We start from the raw sequence: 20,183 nt of genomic DNA, 5'->3' as shown, positions 1-20,183 counted from the left end.
TGCCCAAAGTAAAGAATCTACATGTCAGCATCATGAAAGCAGCCAGAGAAGCCAGCAGGAACCTACAGCAAGCCAAAGAAACACAGAAAAGAAATTCTGACTGCCATCGACGAAAAGCCCCAGATTATCAAGTGGGAGACTTGGTCTGGCTGGCAACTAGACATATTGCTTTATAGGGTCCCAAGAAATTTCAGCCTAGATACATCGGCCCATATACAATAGAAAAAAAAAATTAATCCAGCAGCCATGAGACTGGCGTTACCTCAACATATGCGTATACATCCCGTATTTCACGTGTCACTATTAAAACCAGCACACCCAGGAAGCCGAATTCCACACCCCCCGCACGCATACAAGTGGGTGAAGAAACACCAGAATATGAAGTAAAGAACATATTAGATTCCAAACAAGTACGAAAGACCCTGTATTATTTGATTGACTGGAAGGGGTACGGACCCCAGGAAAGATCATGGGAACCCAGCACGCACGTGCATGCCCCCCGATTAGTGCGGAAATTCCATCGGGACCATCCTGAGAAACCAAAGCCTTCGTACACACCATTGGGGGGGAAGACTGTCATGAGTATAAGGTAGGTAGTTGGGGCAAGCTGGGTGGAGGCTTGGCAGGCCTGGCATAGGCACACAAAGAACCCATAACAAATCCCTCCTTTCATTCCTTCCTAGTGTTTGTAGTAACTTCCTGGTTACCACTTCCTGTTGCCAAACAGGAAGTGCATGATAACTCATGAGCTCTCTAGTGTTTGGGTGTGGCTAGCTATATAAGCCACACCCAAGATTCTTCCAGTGCTTCGTGTTGCTTACTGTGAGCTGTATCAGCAACACACTTGCTGTGCTCTGGATCAGCCAGCATCTGCTTACCTGCTCCGGATCATTCTGTTTTTGCTTACCTGCTCCGGATCATCCTGTTTCTGCTTACCTGCTCCGGATCATCCTGCTTCTGCTTACCTGCTCCGGATCATCCTACTTCTGCTTACCCGCTCTGGATCATTCAGCTTCAGCTTACCTGGTTCTTACTCCACGCCGCAGCTATCTGCAGCCAAGATGGGACTTCTAGTTCTACACCGGCACCTGTAAGAACAAAGAATAACAGCGTTGACACACACACACATCAGTAACGCTGCGCATACTCACCGAATCTTCCTGCAACGCTAGAATCCTGGTTAGTTGCACAAGCGCACAAACCCCTGTAAGAAAGAAGAGACATTATTCATTGCGCTTGCTCCAATAACGCGGACACTTATTTCACTGCGCTCTCTCTCTCTACACGGTGCATACTTACCAAAAGCCTCTGTGCAAACTTACCTAACCACCAAGTCTCCAACAGCACTGAACCCGAACTCGAGGCGCTAATACCACATCATTTCTCCTGCAAGGGAAAGGGAGAGACATTACCAGGCGCGCTCGAATTGAAGGCGCTGCGCAAACCTACCATCAGCTAGCTTCTATACGCAGCGCTACTCACCCACAAAAATACCGGCGAATAAAGACAATACAGACAATTTTGGACACTCAACATTCTCCGCGCAACGTTCACTTGTGGGAAGGACTTACTAGTCAGCGAAGAACCTGGCGTCTTGAACTATCGGCCTCGCTGTGAAGGCATAAAACAGCGTTTGGCATCTGAACTCAGCCTACAGACATTGGCACCAATCAAGTGAGTGAATCGCGCCCCTGCAAATGCAGGATGGAGTGCACACCCTACTAAAGATCAAGGTAAGCCCATAGGGGGACATCACAACACACAGTAAAGAGAAGGGAAGGGCCCAGGGGAATAGGGTGAATTCAGGTCTGAGTGTACACCTTGTATTTGACAGGTATTCCTCTGGGTGAAGCAGAGGAAGTGAAGACCCGGGGTCAAAGGATGCTTGTCCATCGCTCCTGCAGAGACACAGGTGAGTGTGACAGTTACCTTATATGGAAAGGTGGGAAAGGAATTGGGGGTAACTATTGAACAGGCGGACTGGGAGCTCATTTGGGAAGTTTGGGGAGTTTGAATTAACACATTATGGTGACACCAACACCGCCCTTTTGCTGATGCCTTGATTTGACTTTTTGGACTCATGTTGGTTCACCCACCTCAATTCTCGTCATTCTCATGCTGGACTTCCTTAACCATCACGTAATCATGGTGGCCTTGAATCTTGTTGTGCCCATCCACAAATCCTGTCTTGCACTTGTTGATCTCTTGCAACATTTTGTGGTCAGTGTTGAGCTCTGCAACTGATGTGGTCCATCCACTTATGTGCTCTATAACACTGTACTTCGCTTACTTTTGCTTCTTCTTCTCTTTCACCACACTTACTCCTTCTCAGTCTACTCTTCCTCTCCCTGTCTTTTCCCCTCTCTCCTCTCCCCCCTCGCTTCACTGTACTCTTTGCACTTACTCTATCAGAACTATCGTCAGACCTAGTATGGTAGTCGCTTGCTATGTAACTCCCCCCCCTCTCCCTTACCCTCTTGTCATTTTCCGGCACTACTCGAAATGTCGTCAGGTCTAGTACGATAGTCGCTTGTTATGTTCCTCACCCCCCCCCCACTGCACCCCCCACACTACAAGAAATGTTGTTAGGCCTAGTATGATAGTCGCTTGCTATGTTCCTTTCTCTCCTCCCCCTTTTTTTGTCACTCCCCTGTTTTTTATCTGACATAACATCATGGCTAGTATTTTAGTCGCTGGTCTGTCTCATCTCTTATCTCCCCTCGCTCCCCTCCTTATTATTGTTAAAGCTCTTACACTATCTGAAATGTCGTTAGGCCTAGTACGATAGTTAATTTAACATTCTAAATGTCTCAAGGCCTTGTAAGAATGTCATTGTATTTTCCCCTTGCTCCCTCCCTTGCTTTACACTGTGTATATGCGCCATACAAATAAACGTTCAATCAATCAGTCGGGCTTCTAGATGTAGTATGATAAAGGAAACTGGATACAAAATATGCTTTAGGTGGTATCTTAACATCTTAACCCTCTGCGTATCAATACGTTCTCTCATTAGATTACGTTCTCTCATTAGGTTTCCCCTTTTTGCTGGACAGGATGCTGTGAATTGGGGAACCTGGGAGGTTTATGGGGGATATATGCTAGGTCCCAGATCTTCTGGAAAGAAATGCTTTGGTATATGAAGGAAATAACAGGCAGGCAGTTGGCCATGAATCCTGTAGTGGTGGTCCTAGGGAATGTGGCAGAGGGTTCATATAATATGAGGGGTGACTGCTACCCTCATTACCCACATGTGGCCTGAACCAACGGTAGCCCAATTCTAGAAAACAAAAGAGGGTCCGATTATTAGACAATGGTTGGTCAAACTTTGGGGAATTCACTGCTGGCCACAGGAAGTTTGGTAACTTTTATGAAAGTTTGGTCCCCCTGCCAGGAATATGTTAAAGATAGAGATCAGTGTTATCACAGGCCAGGTCTGCTAAAGAATGTTTCAATAAGCTGATGGGGTAGACGAGATTAGCAGGAAAGGGGTGATAATGTTGTATGCCGAAGCTAATGATGTGGTCCTATGTCAATCTTGTAGGTTTTAGGGGTAGTGTTAAAAGTTGTTGTTGGTAAATAACACTGTCATATATGGGACAAAATTGCAGTTACTGGTCTGGAGAAAAGCAATGTAGGTGGTGGGCTTCCCACATGTACAGATGGTGAACAAAATGCTGTTTAATAATAGAAGCTTGTCAAAAAATAAAAAAGTGCTCTACTGTAAAAAAGAAACTTTTCTAATTTATCATTATTTTATTTTATAGATCGGATCCTCAATATGCAGCCACTTCAAGTTCACCCCAGTCTCTGGCATTCCCGAAACTCCTGTTTCTTAAGTAAGTTTCTGTAAATGAACAGAGATTGGTACTTGAGTACTTGATCTCTTCTTTGCTTCCTGTGAGGAAGACATACTAACCCAGTGGATAGTGCACTCAACCGTGATTGCCCAATTTAACGTCAGGTTGGAATATGTAAATATTCTGGTATGCCTCTGATCAAAATTGCAGTCTATGTCTTGGTATTGGCTGTAGACATAGTGTGCTTGCATCAAATATATGTGACTGTCCTACTAATATTCTGCAAAACAATCGTACTAAGTTACCTCCCCATCTTCATAATGTTATCACTCGGGCACTTGTATAGAGTACTACAGGATACCAAGTATGTTTAGGGTTGCTGGTGTTCATGCTCAAACAGGAGGAGGCCTAGCAGTTTGGGTAGGAATCAAACCTGGCATAAACATGATGAAGAATGATCGAACAGAGTAATATCGAGGTGAATTCTGAGTGGTGAAGAAGAATTGCACCCATCACCTTTTGCTTTACTCATTTATGTTTACAATGGTCATAAGAGAGGCAAAGTGTGGCATCATATATTTCCAAGGATTAGTGTACCTCAACCATAACACATCCCCATATATTCTCATGCAAAATCCTAAGTGGTGAGCTGTCCTCAGAAGCGCTTTCTATGATGTCTTATTTACGTTTTATGTTTGTGCTCTCCTTTTTGTAAATTAAATACCAGGCTGGTGACTTTGACAGAATTGGCAAACTAAGTGACCCATTCTTGAATTAAGTTAACACAACTTTATTTAGAACTAATGTTAAGGAGATGATTGTTGGCCTTTGGGCTCTGGTTTGAGTCTTCATTAGTCGTTACTTGTGTGCTGATACTCATGTTGCCAGCATGTAATGTGGGTGTCGAGCTTTTTTCAGTTGTTCAGAGTAGAAGACTCGTAGTCCCCAATAGGCAGTATCTTTGCCTGTACTGGATTTCAGGGCTCGATGTGAGACACTGTATCCCAGCATGCAGCATATCCCAGCATGCAGTGTATTACCTAGACTTGACTTTCTGATTTTGTGGGGTGTAGGACATGGTATCCCAGCATGCAGTGTTCAGTCAAGGCTAGCTATGTCGGTTTGCTCTGAGAGTTAGGATTTTAAATACCAGCATACAGTATTTTAATCAGGACTTACCTTTTCAGTTCGATGTGGGATTCAGGACACAAAATCCCAGTATTCAGCCATTCAATCAGGCTTGGCTTTCTCAATTTGCTCTGAGATTCAGGACTTGGTATCACAGTATGCCGCTCTGTTCTGGGATTCTGAACTTGGAATCTCAGCAAGCAGTGGTTCAAACAGACGTTGCAGTCTCAGCATAAAAAAGCATGACAGATCCCTTTATGCACTGGGTGTCTGCATTCGTGCAATGTTACATTTTCTTTGCAATAGGTGCTTGTGGTAAACGGAAAAATGAGGCATTCTTTTTAGATCAGATCCATTGGACGGCAAGTGTAAGGTGGGGTTTAGGAGATGGGCAATGCTTCTTTGCTTTTTAAAGGAAAAAAAAAGATTGCATTTTGAAATAAATTATAACCTAATATGAAAATCAAAAATATACAGTACTAAAAGGGCGATTTGTATCCTTACATTGCAACCGTCAACACACCTTATTGTGGTGCTGAAATAGAGGCACGAGGGAACATTGAGCTAAAAGGGATAGGACAGGGATGATGAGGTCTGAGGTCCAGTGGCAGAAGCCTCTTGGTGGTGGTAGCTGTGTTGGAAGATGACAACTACAAAAGGTCACCAGGCAAAAGTGGCATTTTCTGGAGAGGGCATTTCCTTTTTTTTAAGCAAGTAGTAGGTTGAGGCAGGTGACTGTATCTGCAAACAGAGCAAATTAGGAATGGGACTTGTAATAGGAGTGGGGGATGGTGTATTGTGTGTTCAAAACAAGAATGGCATTGATGGTCAACAGGCTTCCATGTGGGAGCTAAAGTAGTTTGCCCAGGAAAATAGTTGATTCAAGGGTATGGTCTAACACAAGTTCAGCAAATCACCTTTCGGCTTTAACATTTGCAGCATTTGGTGGCAAATTAACTTCAAATGTTGGAAAAGAAAGACCATTTAGGAAAATCCATTTAGGGCTTGAAATTTCTGTCTAATGCAGTTTCACACAAATTCTTGCTAGTCAAATGAAAAAAGGTCAGGCGCGCACTCTAGTTCCCAGTCAACATTTATTGATGCAAATAGTAACTGGGTTGAATCCCATGTGCTGGTCAGCAGTTCAATTCCTTTGTTGCTTTTCTCCTCCAAGTACTTTCTTGTCTCAAACTATCTTCAGGGAAACTGTGTACCTTATCAAGGGTTGCTAATTAGTTATTCAATTACAGTCTCTAAGGATTCTGGTATCTGTAGTTATGACACCGTTCAGTCATTTCAGATGGCCAGGAACCAACACTCCTCCAAACACACAATTCTTACCCATGATTGGGTGAAGGGGGAAAACCATCATTATGGTCCTCCACAGTGGGGCATAGTAACCCCGGTGCTGCTGCCTCTAGAGCCCGGAACTCGTGTAGAGAAATGAAAAAAGAAGGTCAGGCGCGCAATCTAGTTCCCAGAATTGAAAACATTGTTTCACTACAGCGACCAGAATCCTTAGAGACTGAAAGAGCAATTATATTGGTAAAACCTGAAAAGAAACAGAGCCTGGAGGAGTAGAACAGCAGAGCAACTGTAGCTGAAGGGATTCAACCCTGTTAATACTTGTCAGCAGTTGGGATTCAACCTTGTTAATATATGGACATTCTTGGGATTTAACCCAGTTATTTTTGTATCAGGTAATATATTGACTGGGAACTGGTGTGCGCGCGCCTCGCCTTCCTTACTTTTGCTAGTCAAGTCTGCAACGCTGAATACGAGGGACATGATGGGCTATTAACCTTTGGGATTTACATTTAGGATTGAAGATGATAAAATAATACAAGTAAATAATGAGTCTACAAAGCTTGTTCAGAAATCATGGGGGGGGGACTGTGAAAATATTTTTTGAATCCTAATACAGTACCCAAAATGTGGCGATGGCAGGCAGGATAAGTGCATGGACTTTTGCCACCTTAAGTCACAAGCTCCAAATTGCACATTGCATGCCCAGCTTTCCTGTCATATGTGTTAATTAGAATGATCACCCATGTGTACATTGAGATAGGATTTAAAACAATGCCCACCACGTAACACCCCACCACCCTCCACAAACACTCCCACACCCAACCTTACTGTTAGGAAATATTTTGTTTTATCTGCTTTCCTCCCATAGACTCTATTGGACACCCTTTCTTTTTGCTTTGTTTAGACTCCTGTTCTGGGTTTTTGGAGGTCTGTAAAGCCTTCTGCTTTACTTCCCTGGTATTTTTGCTCATTCATTTGAGGAAACACATTAGCAAATGCGACGATCAGTACTGAGAGACTATGGCCCTCATTATGAGGCTGCCGGTAGACCAGCGGTGCTACCGTCAACCTTGACTTAATGTTTCCGCCGCCCAATAGCCCGGTAATACTGGGATATTACAGGCGGCAAAGGAACAGTAAGTTCCCTTTTCCATAGAGTCCCATAGGACTCCATGGGAATGGGAACACTGAAACACCGGCACCGTTAGTAACGGTGCCGGTGCTTCAGTGACAAATCTGCTGGTAGGGGCTTGAACTACCGGCAGGTCAGGCTGTTGTTACAAGCACATTATTTCCAGACCGGCAAACTTATAATGAGGGCCTATGTCTTTCTTTGTGAATTTCTTGTATTGTTACAATTACACATATCACCATTGAGGTGCGGTTAGGACACTTTGTATTCTTGTAACTTTTTCTGTAATGGCTTTTTTGTTACTTTAACATTGTGCATAGGGCGAGCTGGTGGCCGCAGTTATTTTTCTACTGTTTTTGTAATCTTTCGCTTGTACTTTTTTGCAATTACTGCAAATTACTAGTAAGTGTAGCTAGCATGCTAAAATGGCCGTGCCACAAGGTTTTCATTTGTCCTTTGGCCATATTGTCTTTTACCCTTCTTCCTTTCTTCTCAGGTCAGGAAAAGACATATATGGAATTCCCCTTTCAGGGGAAAGCTGCTGCTTTTGCGGGCAAAGGGGCAGTTTGTGTTTGAGCCCAGATATAGAGGCTTTAACCGTCTGGTACCAGTACACATCCTGGCGACTGCTGGGCAGATGTCGCCAGTGGTTATCCACAATTGGTTTGCCACTGCTAGTTTGAATGGTTCAGATCCTTACCCTTGGGGGACTTGGGGAAGCTCCCAGCCCAAATCTTGGGAAAAGGGAGGGCTCATGCATCATTCAACAGATCATCATTGTAGCCAAGTCGTCTGCGAAGAAGAGCAGCCAGTTGATCTGAGCAGCCAGTTGATCTGGAAGTGTCCTTGGACCAACCAGTGGACTCACCTGCTCTCTCCTGGGCTACCTCGCTGCAGCCGTCACAGTTCTAAGTGCATACTTGAAGCTTGGTGGATCTTCAAGTGTGTTAGGGAGAATTCTCAGACATGTGCTAATCCCTCTCTGCCTTAGAGACCCCCAGCTCTTTTGCTGGGCTCTAGGACTTTAATTTATTACCTGGAAACAGTGAGACCCTTTCTTCCCACACTCTCATGTATTTTTAATGTGATTTGAACACTGTGTTTCGTTTGGTTGTGGAGTCTGACAAACTCCATAGGCACCATCTTTTACATTGGGTCACACAGCACCTTCAGTGCAGTGACACTGGGAAGTCTTTATAGATTTCCCAAGGTTTAAATATAGTCTCTTGGATAAACTACTGTTTACAAGAGCAGTGAAGCGAAATTGACTTTACTTACATTGTCAACTTTCTAGACCCAGCACACACTATCTTACAATAGGTTGCTCAAGGGGTTACTTAGTATCCCCTTTGTCTATCTTCTCATGTAACATTTTTATGTTACCTTTTCCTCGATTAATGGCTGGTTGCAGTGGTTTTCTTTTAACTACCATGGTGTGCTTTTACCGCGGACTGCGTTCGCAGCTGCAATAAAGCACCCAAGGGTGTCATTTTCGTCAAAATGGCCCCAGTCTTTTTTTGCCATTTCTTTGTGAAAAGTTCCTTCTTGAGAATTACTCTGCGTGCCAAACCAGGTTTGGTACCTTTGTTTGTTTTGCCTTTGGCGGGATTCACAAGTGAAGCCCGCCTCTGTCTCCAGGGTGTCTGGCGGGGGTAGGAAGTGAGGGAGGTGCCGAGGAATCCGAAGAAGAACTTGAAGAGGATCCTGCTGCAACTCCTGGACCATTGGTTTGCCCGGTGAAGCCCTGCTGCTGTGTTGAAACTCCAATTTCGTTTAGACTAGAGAAGCCCTGTAAGGACGACTTCTCCCCTTGAGTTGGTGGGACCAATCAACTCGAAAGTAAGCCACCTGGACATCCTCTCGGAGCTGGTTAAAATTCCACTGCAGTTGCTGCTGCAACCGAATAACCAGGGAGAGCAACACCAGATCGTGTGCTTTGCCTTTAAGTTGACCAAGAGCTCCAGGAAGATCCTCCAGACTCTCAGGAAGCAGGACTGACCGAGCCTGAGCCACCTCAACAGTGTGCTGGACCCCAGATGCAAGGAAAGCCCATCTCGACAGCCAAGAGTCTGCAGCGTTGCTATTTGCTTAGAGGCGAGGAGCTGAAACCGCGACGAGCCACTGAATAGAAGTTGGTTCTTTTCTGTCGCCGATCGTCCCGTTGCAGTGCAGGAGTCCTCCAGACGTCCTCCCTCTTGTCCCACGACTGAGGCCCAGGAACACGGAATCTGCAGAGCTGCACAGGAACAGAAGCCAGCCAAAGCCCATTTATTTATTATTTTTTTTAAAATATTTATTTATAATTTCCAAACAAATTCAAACAAGGAAGGATAATAGCATAGAAGAACAACAGAAACCACTTTAAACCTTCCCATAAATCCTATTACATTAAGCATTTTCCAGAATGAGATATTTGAAAATGAGCATGAGATAACAAGTCCGTTTGAAAAATAATTAAATAAATAAATAACAAATAATCATGAAAAATAATATCTGCACAGTAAGTATGACCCAAACCCATGACGTATAGACAAGGACAAAACACAATAAACAGATACAACAAACAAACAAAAAAACCCCTCATACCTCACTTCCTTCCTCTTGTGTTACATTACCATACATATCAGTGAAAGATTTCCATTAAGACCAATATTCCTTTTCTTTACCATGCTTCTTGGATAGAACCAATTCAAATTCCGATAATACAATCACATCATTAATCCAGTCCTCAATAGTTGTGTTTTTCCTAGATTCCCACACTTTCATAATTTGTTTCACTGCTACTACTAATAATTTATCTATCCAACACCCATACAAACGAGTTTTCAAGCAACATTCTCTTTTTGCCAATAACAAAACCTGAAAGGGTTCGCTTGGAAAGGAAATCGACAAAGTGATATCTGATCTATCCAACTCCTCAGTCCAAAAGGTAGGCACTCTCGAGCAATTCCATAACATGTGAATCAATGTCCCCTTCTCACATCCACACCCCCAGCAAATATCCGCTGCAAGTAGTCTCAAACTAAACATTTGCACTGGAGTCCAGTATAACCTCCCCAAAATGTTCTGATGCACAAGACGCAATCCAAGATCCATCTTACTACTATAACCAATCTGCCATACATACTTCTAGATTCCATCACTGATTGCAAAACCGAAATCCAATTCCCACTTCTGTTTCAATGCGTCCCAGGACTGTAATACTGAATCATCCACACGCATGAGTTTTAGATACGTGGAGACATTATGCGGTAATAAGTGGAATATAGTCCAACCCACCGGTTCCTTCTCCAGCTGTAAATCCATCATACCAAATATTTCGGTCAGGCGACGTTCAAGATCCCTATATCTATTATTTTCCCGACCACTTGAATGAAACTCTCTCTGAAGTTCTTCAAAAGATTTGAAGACCTCATCTCGCAATAAATCTCCCAATGTCAACACCCCCTTTGAAATCCAACTTCGCCAACATAAAACTCTATTATCTATGTGCAATGCAGGATTATACCAAATTGAAGAAATATGACTCAGAAATACATTGCTCTCAAAGTTAAGCACGCACCATGACATCAAGTCCTTAGATACATTAATAGTCTGTAACTTAGCAGAACCTCTAAGCAATGTTCCCATTGAGAAAATATTTTCCAACTTGAAAGGCTTCAAAACATTTCTGTCTATAGTCAACCAAATTGGCTCCTCCACAGTCTCTGACTTCACATGTTGGGCAGCCTTCTTCAAAACAAAACCTCTATAATATTTTCCCAAATTTGGATATCCAAAACCCCCTTCTTTAGTTTCCCTCTGCAAAATATATTTTGGAATCTTAGGAGCCTTTTTTTCACCCCAAAGAAAATCCTGGAATACCCGATCAAAATCCCTAAGTAATTTCTTCGAAAAACTCAGAGGGATTGACTGCATAACATATAAAACTTTAGGCAGAAGTGACATTTTAATACTATTGATCTTAGCCCAGATCCCTAAATCTAACCTGGACCATTTCCTAGTATCTCCCCTAAGTGTACCCTACAATTTAGCTACATTAAATTGGACCGTTTTCCACACATCTTTCATCAGAAAACCCCCCCCAAGTACTTTACACAACTCTCAGACCATTTACAATTCCATTCTGCAAAATCATCCCTTCTGACTGCAGTTGAGAGCGGGAAGACTTCTGTTTTGTCCCAATTGATTTTATAACCTGAAAACTTACCAATTTTCTCAAGAATCCCTTTAGGAATCATACTCCCCTTCTCAGGGTCGGAAAGTACCACCACCATATCATTTAACCAAAGGTACTGTACAGTCTAACAGAACTTACCTCTTGTTGGAACCTTACTTGTTCTCTGCTGAGACTCGTCTTGATTGCTCTTTTGAGTTGCTAGCAGCTACTTTACTTCACAAGCCTAATTGGCTTGTGGCCCTGCTTTGATTTCTTCTTTTTCTACAAAGACTTCTAAAACATTGTGCAAGACTTTTACTTACCTGCAAGAAGTGCTTCAGCTCACCTAGAATTTTGCCCAATTGACTTTCGCCTAGCCTGGCTCCCTGAATGACTCTTCTTCCCCCTAACAAAAGCAACCAAGACATGTGAAATTAGGCATACAAAGCATTGAAGGCATCCCATATCAACTGGTAATCTTGAGTCAGTTATCTTTTCACATATGACCCTTTTTCTCTTGCTGACAACAGTAACATGTATTGGATCTGATCTTCAAGCTGAGGTTTCCCACTACTCTTCCACTTCTGAAGAATCTCTTAGCCAATAGTAAGACTTTATATATCCAGATTTTAGTTCTGGTGGAAAACCTTAAATCACTTGCTCTTGCTGGGGGTGGGGGGGAGTATTCAGAACAACGGAGTATGTAGTAAAGTAGACTGACCCTCTACTCCATTTGGGAGGGAAAGCCATCCCAATATTGACAGACCTTTTCACAAAACCAGAACATGTTAGTATTAGAACCAACCTCTTATTTACAAGACCAACAAGAGTCTGACTGTAGAAGTTTACATGCTTTCACCTCCAGAGTTCCAGTACAGGCAATGGATGATTCTCTGAGTGTAGCGTAAAAACCTTGATCCAATTTAAATCTTTTCATGTTCCTACATATTAGTGACCAATCAGAATTGGAAATTACCATTTTCATCTCAGATTCCCAACTTGTCAGTTTGTCGATCCATAGATGATTCAGAAACAGAGAGTTGCCTGTATGCCACAGATGCAGAGATAGAACAGCTCTTTGCCATGATATATCATTTTGGCATTCATAAGAGAGAGGATGGTTGTGATTTTCGCCTGCAGCACGTTTAACCGTGATATTTCTACAGCACACAATCTCTATTTAAAAAGCAGATGTTTAAGTTGCCAAAAACATGCACACTGCCAAGAGCATCACTGCAACATTTTCTTTCTTTTGTAAATAAAATTGTATTGATTTCAAGAGAACATTGAAAGGTACAAATCAACTGCAGGGCGCATGCCTTCTGTAAATGCTTCCAACCCTGGATCTTTCATTTGTACTTAATTCCCCCCTCCCATTCCCACCCACCAATCTTCCAACAAACAACCCAACTTATATGTGAATTTTCAGGCTCAGAACAAACAACTCAAATGTATAGTGGTCGAACATACTTCTTCAAGAACTCAAATTATGTCCTGTAGCTGCTCCTGTCTGCCGGAGCCAAGCCGAAATGTCATGGTTATGAATATGTCTCCTTATCCACACCCAAAGCATTTGCAAAATTGCTGCCATTCCCCCTTCACATCTGCACTTCTGCCATGGATTGCTGCCGTGATCTTTTCTGTGAGAAAGATGTCTTTTGCCGTGTCAGACCATTCCTTTAGACTCGGAAGTTCCCTTCTCTTCCAATATCTGGCGGCACGCTCTTGCTGCTAGTAAAAGAAAATGAACCATGGAGGGCAGGGTGTGCCATTGTTCCTCTTGTCTTTCCAAACCAAACAGTACTAGCATAGGTTACAGCACCCATTCCCTCCCTCCCATATCTTTCATCCACCCCAGGACCTCTGCCCAATACACCTGGACCTTTAGACAACTCCACCACATGTGCCAGTGGTCTGCTCTGTCCCCCCAACCATGCTAGCATGGGGGCCCACAGTAGGGAACATCTTAAATAGCCTCACTGGATCATATTGCCATCGGTGTAGTAGATTCAAGCCATCGAGTTTGTACTGACGAGATATTGATGTTTTGAAGGCCCTCCTACACATAAACTGCCAAAGGTGTTTGTTGAATTCCAGGCCCATATCCCATTCCCACCTCTGCCGGGACCCTCCACTGCGTTCCTTGATGTTACCAATAGGGCTCCATATAGTAGTGAGATGAGACCCCTCATCTCGGTGTGTCCATCGAGAACCTTCTCCACAGGGGTGAGGTCTCTGTATCTTTTCCCTCCATTTCTCTTCAGTGAAAATGCCTTTCAACCAGGAGGTATAGGAGCACTGGTAACCTTCCGATGCCCAGACTAGTTTCCAGCTCCTGCAGCCCTATGAATTTCCCCAGGTCCTACAGTTGACTGACTCTGGAGAGTCCTGCCGTGAACCATTTTTGATACCTTTCCAGCTCGGGAATCTTGTCCCGTACAGGGGGTGGGGGGAACAGATGTGACTCATTGCGAAGGGCCATGAGGTGATTCTCCGCGTCCTGGTCTCTTACTCAACACGTCCCAATAAACACCCAAAAACAGGTGTTCCCCCAATTCTCCTCGGGAGCTGCTGCCTTGGGACCCAGAGCCATTCCTAACTGTTGCGGGCGCGTATGGTAGTTTAAAAAAAGAAAACACTGTTTTTCAGGGTCTTCCCTCAGGTGTGGGACCATTGCTCTGAGCTGTGCTGCCGTATAATGTAGCATCAAGTCTGGGAGCCCCACACCCTCTCTGTGTTTTGGCAATATCAATGTATCGGAACCCACCCTGGGTTTCTGGTTCTTCCACAAGAACTGCATCATTCAGGCTTTGGCTTCTCTTGGGAGAGTCTCTGAGGCCCGACAGGCAACCTCTGAAACAGGTATAGAACCCTTGGTAGGAAGCTCATTTTTAGGATGTTGAGCCTCCCCATCCATGAGATTGTCCCTTACCCCATCCATTTTGCTGAACAATGTATTAAAGAGAGGGGTAGTTGGCCTCGCCCAGGTCTTCCCCTGGCCTGACTTTGGTGACTCCCAGTTATCGTATACTTTCCAAATGGATTTCCAACCCCAGGGGCCAGAGCACCTCAAAATCCCTTTGGTCATCTCCTGCGAAGGGGAACACTACTGACTTTTGCCTGTTCACCTTGAAGCCCGAGAAGAACCCATATTCCTCAATTATTTCTAGGGCTGCCGGGGTTGAACTCAATGGGTTCACCAGGTCTAGCAAGACGTCATCCGTGTATATCTCCACTTTGAATTCCCTCTCTCCAACCCTAATCCCCTCACCTGGGGGGCTGATCTGAGCCATTTCTGCAAGCACCTCCATCGAGAGCGCCAATAGGAGAGGCGAAAGTGAGCAGCCCTCCATCGTGCCCCTCATCAAGTTGATTGGCCTTGACAGTCTCCAATTGACCATCACTCAGCCTACCAGGGATGCGTGCAATGCCTGTATCCCCTTCAGGAACCGGTTTCCCAACCCATATTTCTGCAGAACCCCTTAGAGGAAGCCTCAGTCCATACGGTGGAATGTTTCCTCGGCATCTAAGGTGATCAGCAGCGGGTTTCCCTCCCTTTTCACTGCGGCCTCCATCAGATGCAGTGTTTTGCGCACTGTGTCAGCCCCCTGTCTTCCCTGGATAAACCCCACCTGGTCGTAATTGAACAATTTTGGCATGAGCCCCTCCATTCTCGTGGTCAGAACCCTGGTGAAGATCTTGGCGTCAACGTTTAAAAGGGAAATGGAGCGGTATGACTTACAGCTCTTTAAAAAAAAACTTTGTTTTCATCAATGTTACAATAAACAAACAAAACACATGGCTGTATTTGCAGTGGTTCACAACGCTCACATATCTACGAATCGTATGCAACAATCTGAAGCTGGCAATGCGGATAGTGTTCTTCTTGTGTGGCTTATGGTGAGTCCCTTTTCCCAGCCCCCACTCATCCCTCCCACTCTTCTGCCGAGACACCCCATATTTGTGCAACCCCTGGCCCTGTATATGCGTCGTTCGAGAGACATGCATCTGTCCATTTCGTCAGTCCATTGGCTGAGACGCGGGCATTCCGCTGATCTCCACATCATAGCTATTAGTTTCTTTTACAGTCCTAATGCATTGGATAGGAATTTGTTTTCGTATCTCGTGAACCCAATTTCCCCCCAGATTCCAAGTATAGCTGTTTTGGGGCACAGGGGACCGCCGCCCCAATCATTGCCGACAGTTTACGCGTACATTTCTCCCAGAACCTTTGTATTTGTGCACATTCCCATATGATGTGAAAGAAGGTGCCCCCAGCACTTCCGCACCAGAGACGGTTATGCTGGTCAGCTGCCCCCCATTTTGCCATCGATGTTCGTGAGTAATACACCCTGTGGAATACTTTTTATTGAATCAGGCGCACCCCGGCTGCTATCCCAATTTCCCTTGGAAACATGAGTGCTTTGACCCACTCCTCTGGGTCCAGCTTCCCCACATCACCCTCCCATTTGCCCCTGAGTCAGGATGATTTTGGGGAACCGAAGGCTGCCAGCACCTGGTATAACATCGAGGTGACCTTATTTATACGCTCCGGAAGGACATTCGCTTCTAGTGGTGAGCATGTGGGTACCTCTTCTATAGCGGGAAATTGAAATCTTATCGCATGGTATAATTTTATATATTTATAATAGTCCCTCTCCGGGATCCCAAATGAGCCCTTCAATTCCTCAAAGGGGAGGAGGGCCCCCCTGTATCACTTTGGGTAGATCCCTTACACCCAGTTCCTCACACTGTTTGAAATGCCCCATTTTCTTAAGCTCTGGGAGAAGTCTGTTATTCCACAGAAGCTGGTCCATGGTAGGCCTCTTCTCCCAGTCTGATCGCCAATGGCTCCATGGCCAAGATTAACAGCTAGGGGGATAGAGGCATCCCTGCCTCGTGCCATGCTCGAGGGTGAACCCCTCCGATAGAATCCCATTAACCTTCACCGAAGCCTCAGGGGCTATATATAACAGGCAAACCCACCCGTGGAAGCCTTCCCCAAACCCCATGCAGCCCATGATTTCCCACAGTGCCTCCCATTTTACAGAATCAAAAGCTTTTTCAAAGTCAATGGCCAGGAGTGCTGCCTGTGTTTGTAGCCGTGCTCTTTGGTCGATCGCCATCTGTGCTCTACGGATGTTCATTCGCGTAGACTTGGTGGGCATGAACCCACACTGGTCCGGGTGTTCTAAGGTGTCTATGACGCCTAGAAGGCGGTTGGCCAAGATCCGTGCCAACACTTTGGCCTCACCGTTAATCAGCGAAATTGGCCGATACAAGGCACACCGCTCGGGGAGCTTTCCTGCCTTTGGAAGGACCACTATGCATGCCTTCCTCAAATCCGGGGGGAGGATCCCATCAGCTTTACCCTGCTTGAAGAGGCGATGCATGGGTCCTGTGACTTTATCTCTGAGCCGCTCCCAGATCTCAGCTGGGTAGCCGTTAGGCCCTGGTGTTTTGCCCAATTGTAGATGCAGGTGTGCTGTCGCTACCTCCGATTCGGTCACGTCCGCCTCTAGCCCTGCCTTCTTGTGTGTGGTTAGGCAGGGAAGTTCTCTGGAGTCAATGCACTGTCAGGCTGTCTGTCCGGCTGGATCCCCCGGGTTGCTGTACAGCTCCTTATAGAAGGATGCAACATGATTTCCCCATCCTCTGTTAGTGTTGTACCAATCGGGTCCTGTATTGCCGTACCTGTCCCTACGTCCCCTCTCTCCTCTCTAGCCATTCCAGCGTTTTCCCAGCCTTATCCCCAGATACATGGACCTGGCTTCGTATTGCCAAGTGTGCCTGCTTTGCACTGTCCAGGGCTACATTCCTTAGAGTCTCTTGTGCCGTGACTAGGGCCTCTTGCGAGACTTGGGTGCCAGAAGTGAGGAATTCTGTTGCAATGCTCCCGTTTCTGCCTCCTCAACCTGCTGAGTATGTTTCTTTCGTGCAGCTGCTGTCAGTGACATTGTCTCCCCCCGTAACACTGCCTTGAAGCCTTCTCAGAGTATGACTGGGCTATCAACGAACCCCTCATTTTCAGTGAAGTACTCAGAGGTCCTCCAAACCAGCCCCTCCATTACCTCTGGGTCCCCCAAGTAGTACATGTTCAATTTCCACATTGCTGCTAGTTTGGTTTGGCTATTTCTTAGCTTTATAAGGAGGGGAGCGTGATCCGAAATCCCCTGGCCAGGTATTTGGCAGAGACAAGCCTGTGTGAGGTCTCATGAGGGAGAAAGAAGTAGTCAATGCATGACATGGAGCCAAGTTCGTTGGGGAAAAAAGGAGTAACCCACCTCTGATTCATGTAGCCACCGCCAGGAGCATAGTTTGGTGGTGAGGATAGGATTCTTGTGTTCCACGTGTGTGCGATCTACCTTCAGGTCCATGACCTCATTTAAGTCCCCCCGATCACCCAAGTGTCTGCGGAGTCCTAGTAGCAGGCCCTGTAGGTCGTTCAGGAGCTCTAATGTAGTGGGGGTGGGGTGTTGACAGCCACCTCCCCCCCCATATAGCTTCCCACTGCTCCCCTTTGATTAGTACATATCTACCCCTGGAGTCAGATCTGACTTCTGTGAGATGAAGGGGGATATGTTTGTGAATCAGAATCATCGCCCTTCTCGCACCCTTGAGAAGCCAGCGTGGTATGCCTTATTATAGTTTGTCCTTCTAAACAGTTTGCAGTGCCCCCCACCCCCATCAGATGAGTTTCAGTCAATAGCACTATGTCTGGGGAATGTCTGTTCAAAAACTGGAGTACCAGGCAGTGCTTGATGCTGGATCCTAGCCCGTTGACATTCCATGTCAACATGGAGATTTTCCCTTCAGCAATTGTCCTGCCAAGAAACTCGTGGGGCGCACCCGAGTGGAGGGCCCTCTGCCACTTTGTCCCGTCCCACCTCCCTTGCTGCATTGCCTTCCTGCATTTCCGAACTTCCCAGCATTTCACTGCCATCCCGCCAGACCATGTGTGCTTCCCCCTCTCATCCCCAACTTAGTAATAACTTGCCCAACTAACCCCAAGGTTCCCTCTGGCCCCCACCCTCTATCCCCCTGCCAACTTGAAGCACCTGTCGTCCAAAATCGCATTAACGGGTGCCGAGTCTAACTCCAAACATTTACGGGGGTTCCGTTAGGCACGCCCCCCGCAACGTCTACTTGGTGCTGTCGCCTCCTGTGTCCGGTATCCCATAATGTTGTCCTTCAACTATGTCGCTCCTACTGTAGCTGCATCCTCAGTCATTTCTCCCCATCTCAGTGGTTTGAGTGTCATTGGTGCACAGCGGGCAGTCCTGCAGTGGCTCATGTCGCTGCTTCTCTCTTGACTGCTGGGTTTCTGGTCCTGATAAGACCTCGGTCTTCAGCCAGGCCCATGCCTTTTTCAGGCTGTGAAAGAGCGGGGTGGATGCCCCATATTGGACCTTGAGCTGGGCCGGAAAAAAGAGGGCATATTTGATGCCCATCAAGTGCAGCTTCCTTTTAAGCGTGTCATGTGATTGACGTGCCTTCTGAACTGTAATCTGGGAAGAAGCCCACCCAATGGCCATTATGTGATAGGACCTTTGGCCCGTGCTATTGGTAGTAAGGCATCTCTGTCTTGGTATTTCAATAGCCTCGCTATGATTGTCCATGGAGGTGCCCCAGGCGTGGGCCGGCCCGACAGGATCTGGTGTGCCCTTTCTATGGAGAAGAATTTTGAGAGTTTTTAGGGGCAAACAGGTCCGCCAGCCAGTCATCCAGAAAGAGCTCCGTTCCAGGGCCTTCCTCCTTCTCGGGCACCCCTAGGATGCAGTGGTTGTTGCGGCTGGCCCTGCCTTTGCTGTCTTCCGCCCTGTTTTCCCGATGTGTGAGCTTTAGGGTGACCATTCTGAGCTGCTTCATCAGCCTTGTAATAGCATCTTCTGCATCCGAGACGCGTTGTTCTGCTTCCCCAACCCTTGTTACCAGGTTCCGTAGATCTTAGCGCAGGAAGGACGCTTCTGCTGCAAGGCCATCCAGTTTGTCTTCTATGGTTGCCCCTGAGTCTCATACGGCCTTCATCCCGGAGGGAGATCTGGGGGTCACCGGCTACCTCCTCCACCCCGTGGCCTCCTGCGTTGGGTTGGGTCTGTTTGAAGCTGGGCCACTCCCACTGTGAATTGGTCCATTTTACTTTGCAGGCCAGATTTGCTTTTACCATGGTTCCCTTGAGCCTGCGTTACTGTTACCAGCCCTGTTGGTACAGTTCTCTCTGCGGTTGTGATGGTTCCACGTCAATTGCCCCCGGGTCAGCTGGGTGGCTCTATGTCTGGACATGTCCACTGGTTAATGTGGACCCTTGGAGTATGGTTCTGGAGCGCTGTCCAGGCCTCTTTTATAGGAGTCCAAGCCCCAAAACGCTGTGTTGGAGACAGTGTGTGTTGAAGTCAGTGGTGTAGTCCACTCACAGAGCGCTCCTGGTAGATTAAATGTTGATTTGAGTGTTTAGCTTGGAGCCAGTACAATGCATGTGCAGCAAATACACCAATCAGATGTGGGGTGGGGGGGAGGGGTTCCTTGGACTAATCGGAGGCGGCTGTGCCACAGACTATTTGGAGTAGGAGTCCCTCTCCTCCGCTGTACCCTCAAAGGATGGCTGACCCCTCACCACCCTGTGTCTTTAGACTGGACCGTTGTCCCGCCTGTCCTTTGT

General features: G+C 46.0%; 1 protein-coding gene across 2 annotated transcripts in view; it reads left to right on the top strand.

The window, feature by feature from the left end:
- The window catches only part of HPS5 (HPS5 biogenesis of lysosomal organelles complex 2 subunit 2), a 1,306,927-nt gene that overhangs the window by 378,197 nt on the left and 908,547 nt on the right, over positions 1 to 20,183 (top strand). For both annotated transcript variants that reach the window (XM_069623788.1, XM_069623787.1), the window contains exon 8: positions 3,765 to 3,836. In XM_069623788.1, the coding sequence (XP_069479889.1) occupies positions 3,765 to 3,836 (72 nt within the window). The remainder of the gene's footprint in view (positions 1 to 3,764; positions 3,837 to 20,183) is intronic.

Source organism: Ambystoma mexicanum, chromosome 11 (assembly GCF_040938575.1).
Source record: "Ambystoma mexicanum isolate Mex_15411 chromosome 11, UKY_AmexF1_1, whole genome shotgun sequence".
Taxonomy (NCBI): domain Eukaryota; kingdom Metazoa; phylum Chordata; class Amphibia; order Caudata; family Ambystomatidae; genus Ambystoma; species Ambystoma mexicanum.
Note: the sequence above shows the minus strand (reverse complement) of the source record. Positions and strands in the feature narration are given on the sequence as shown.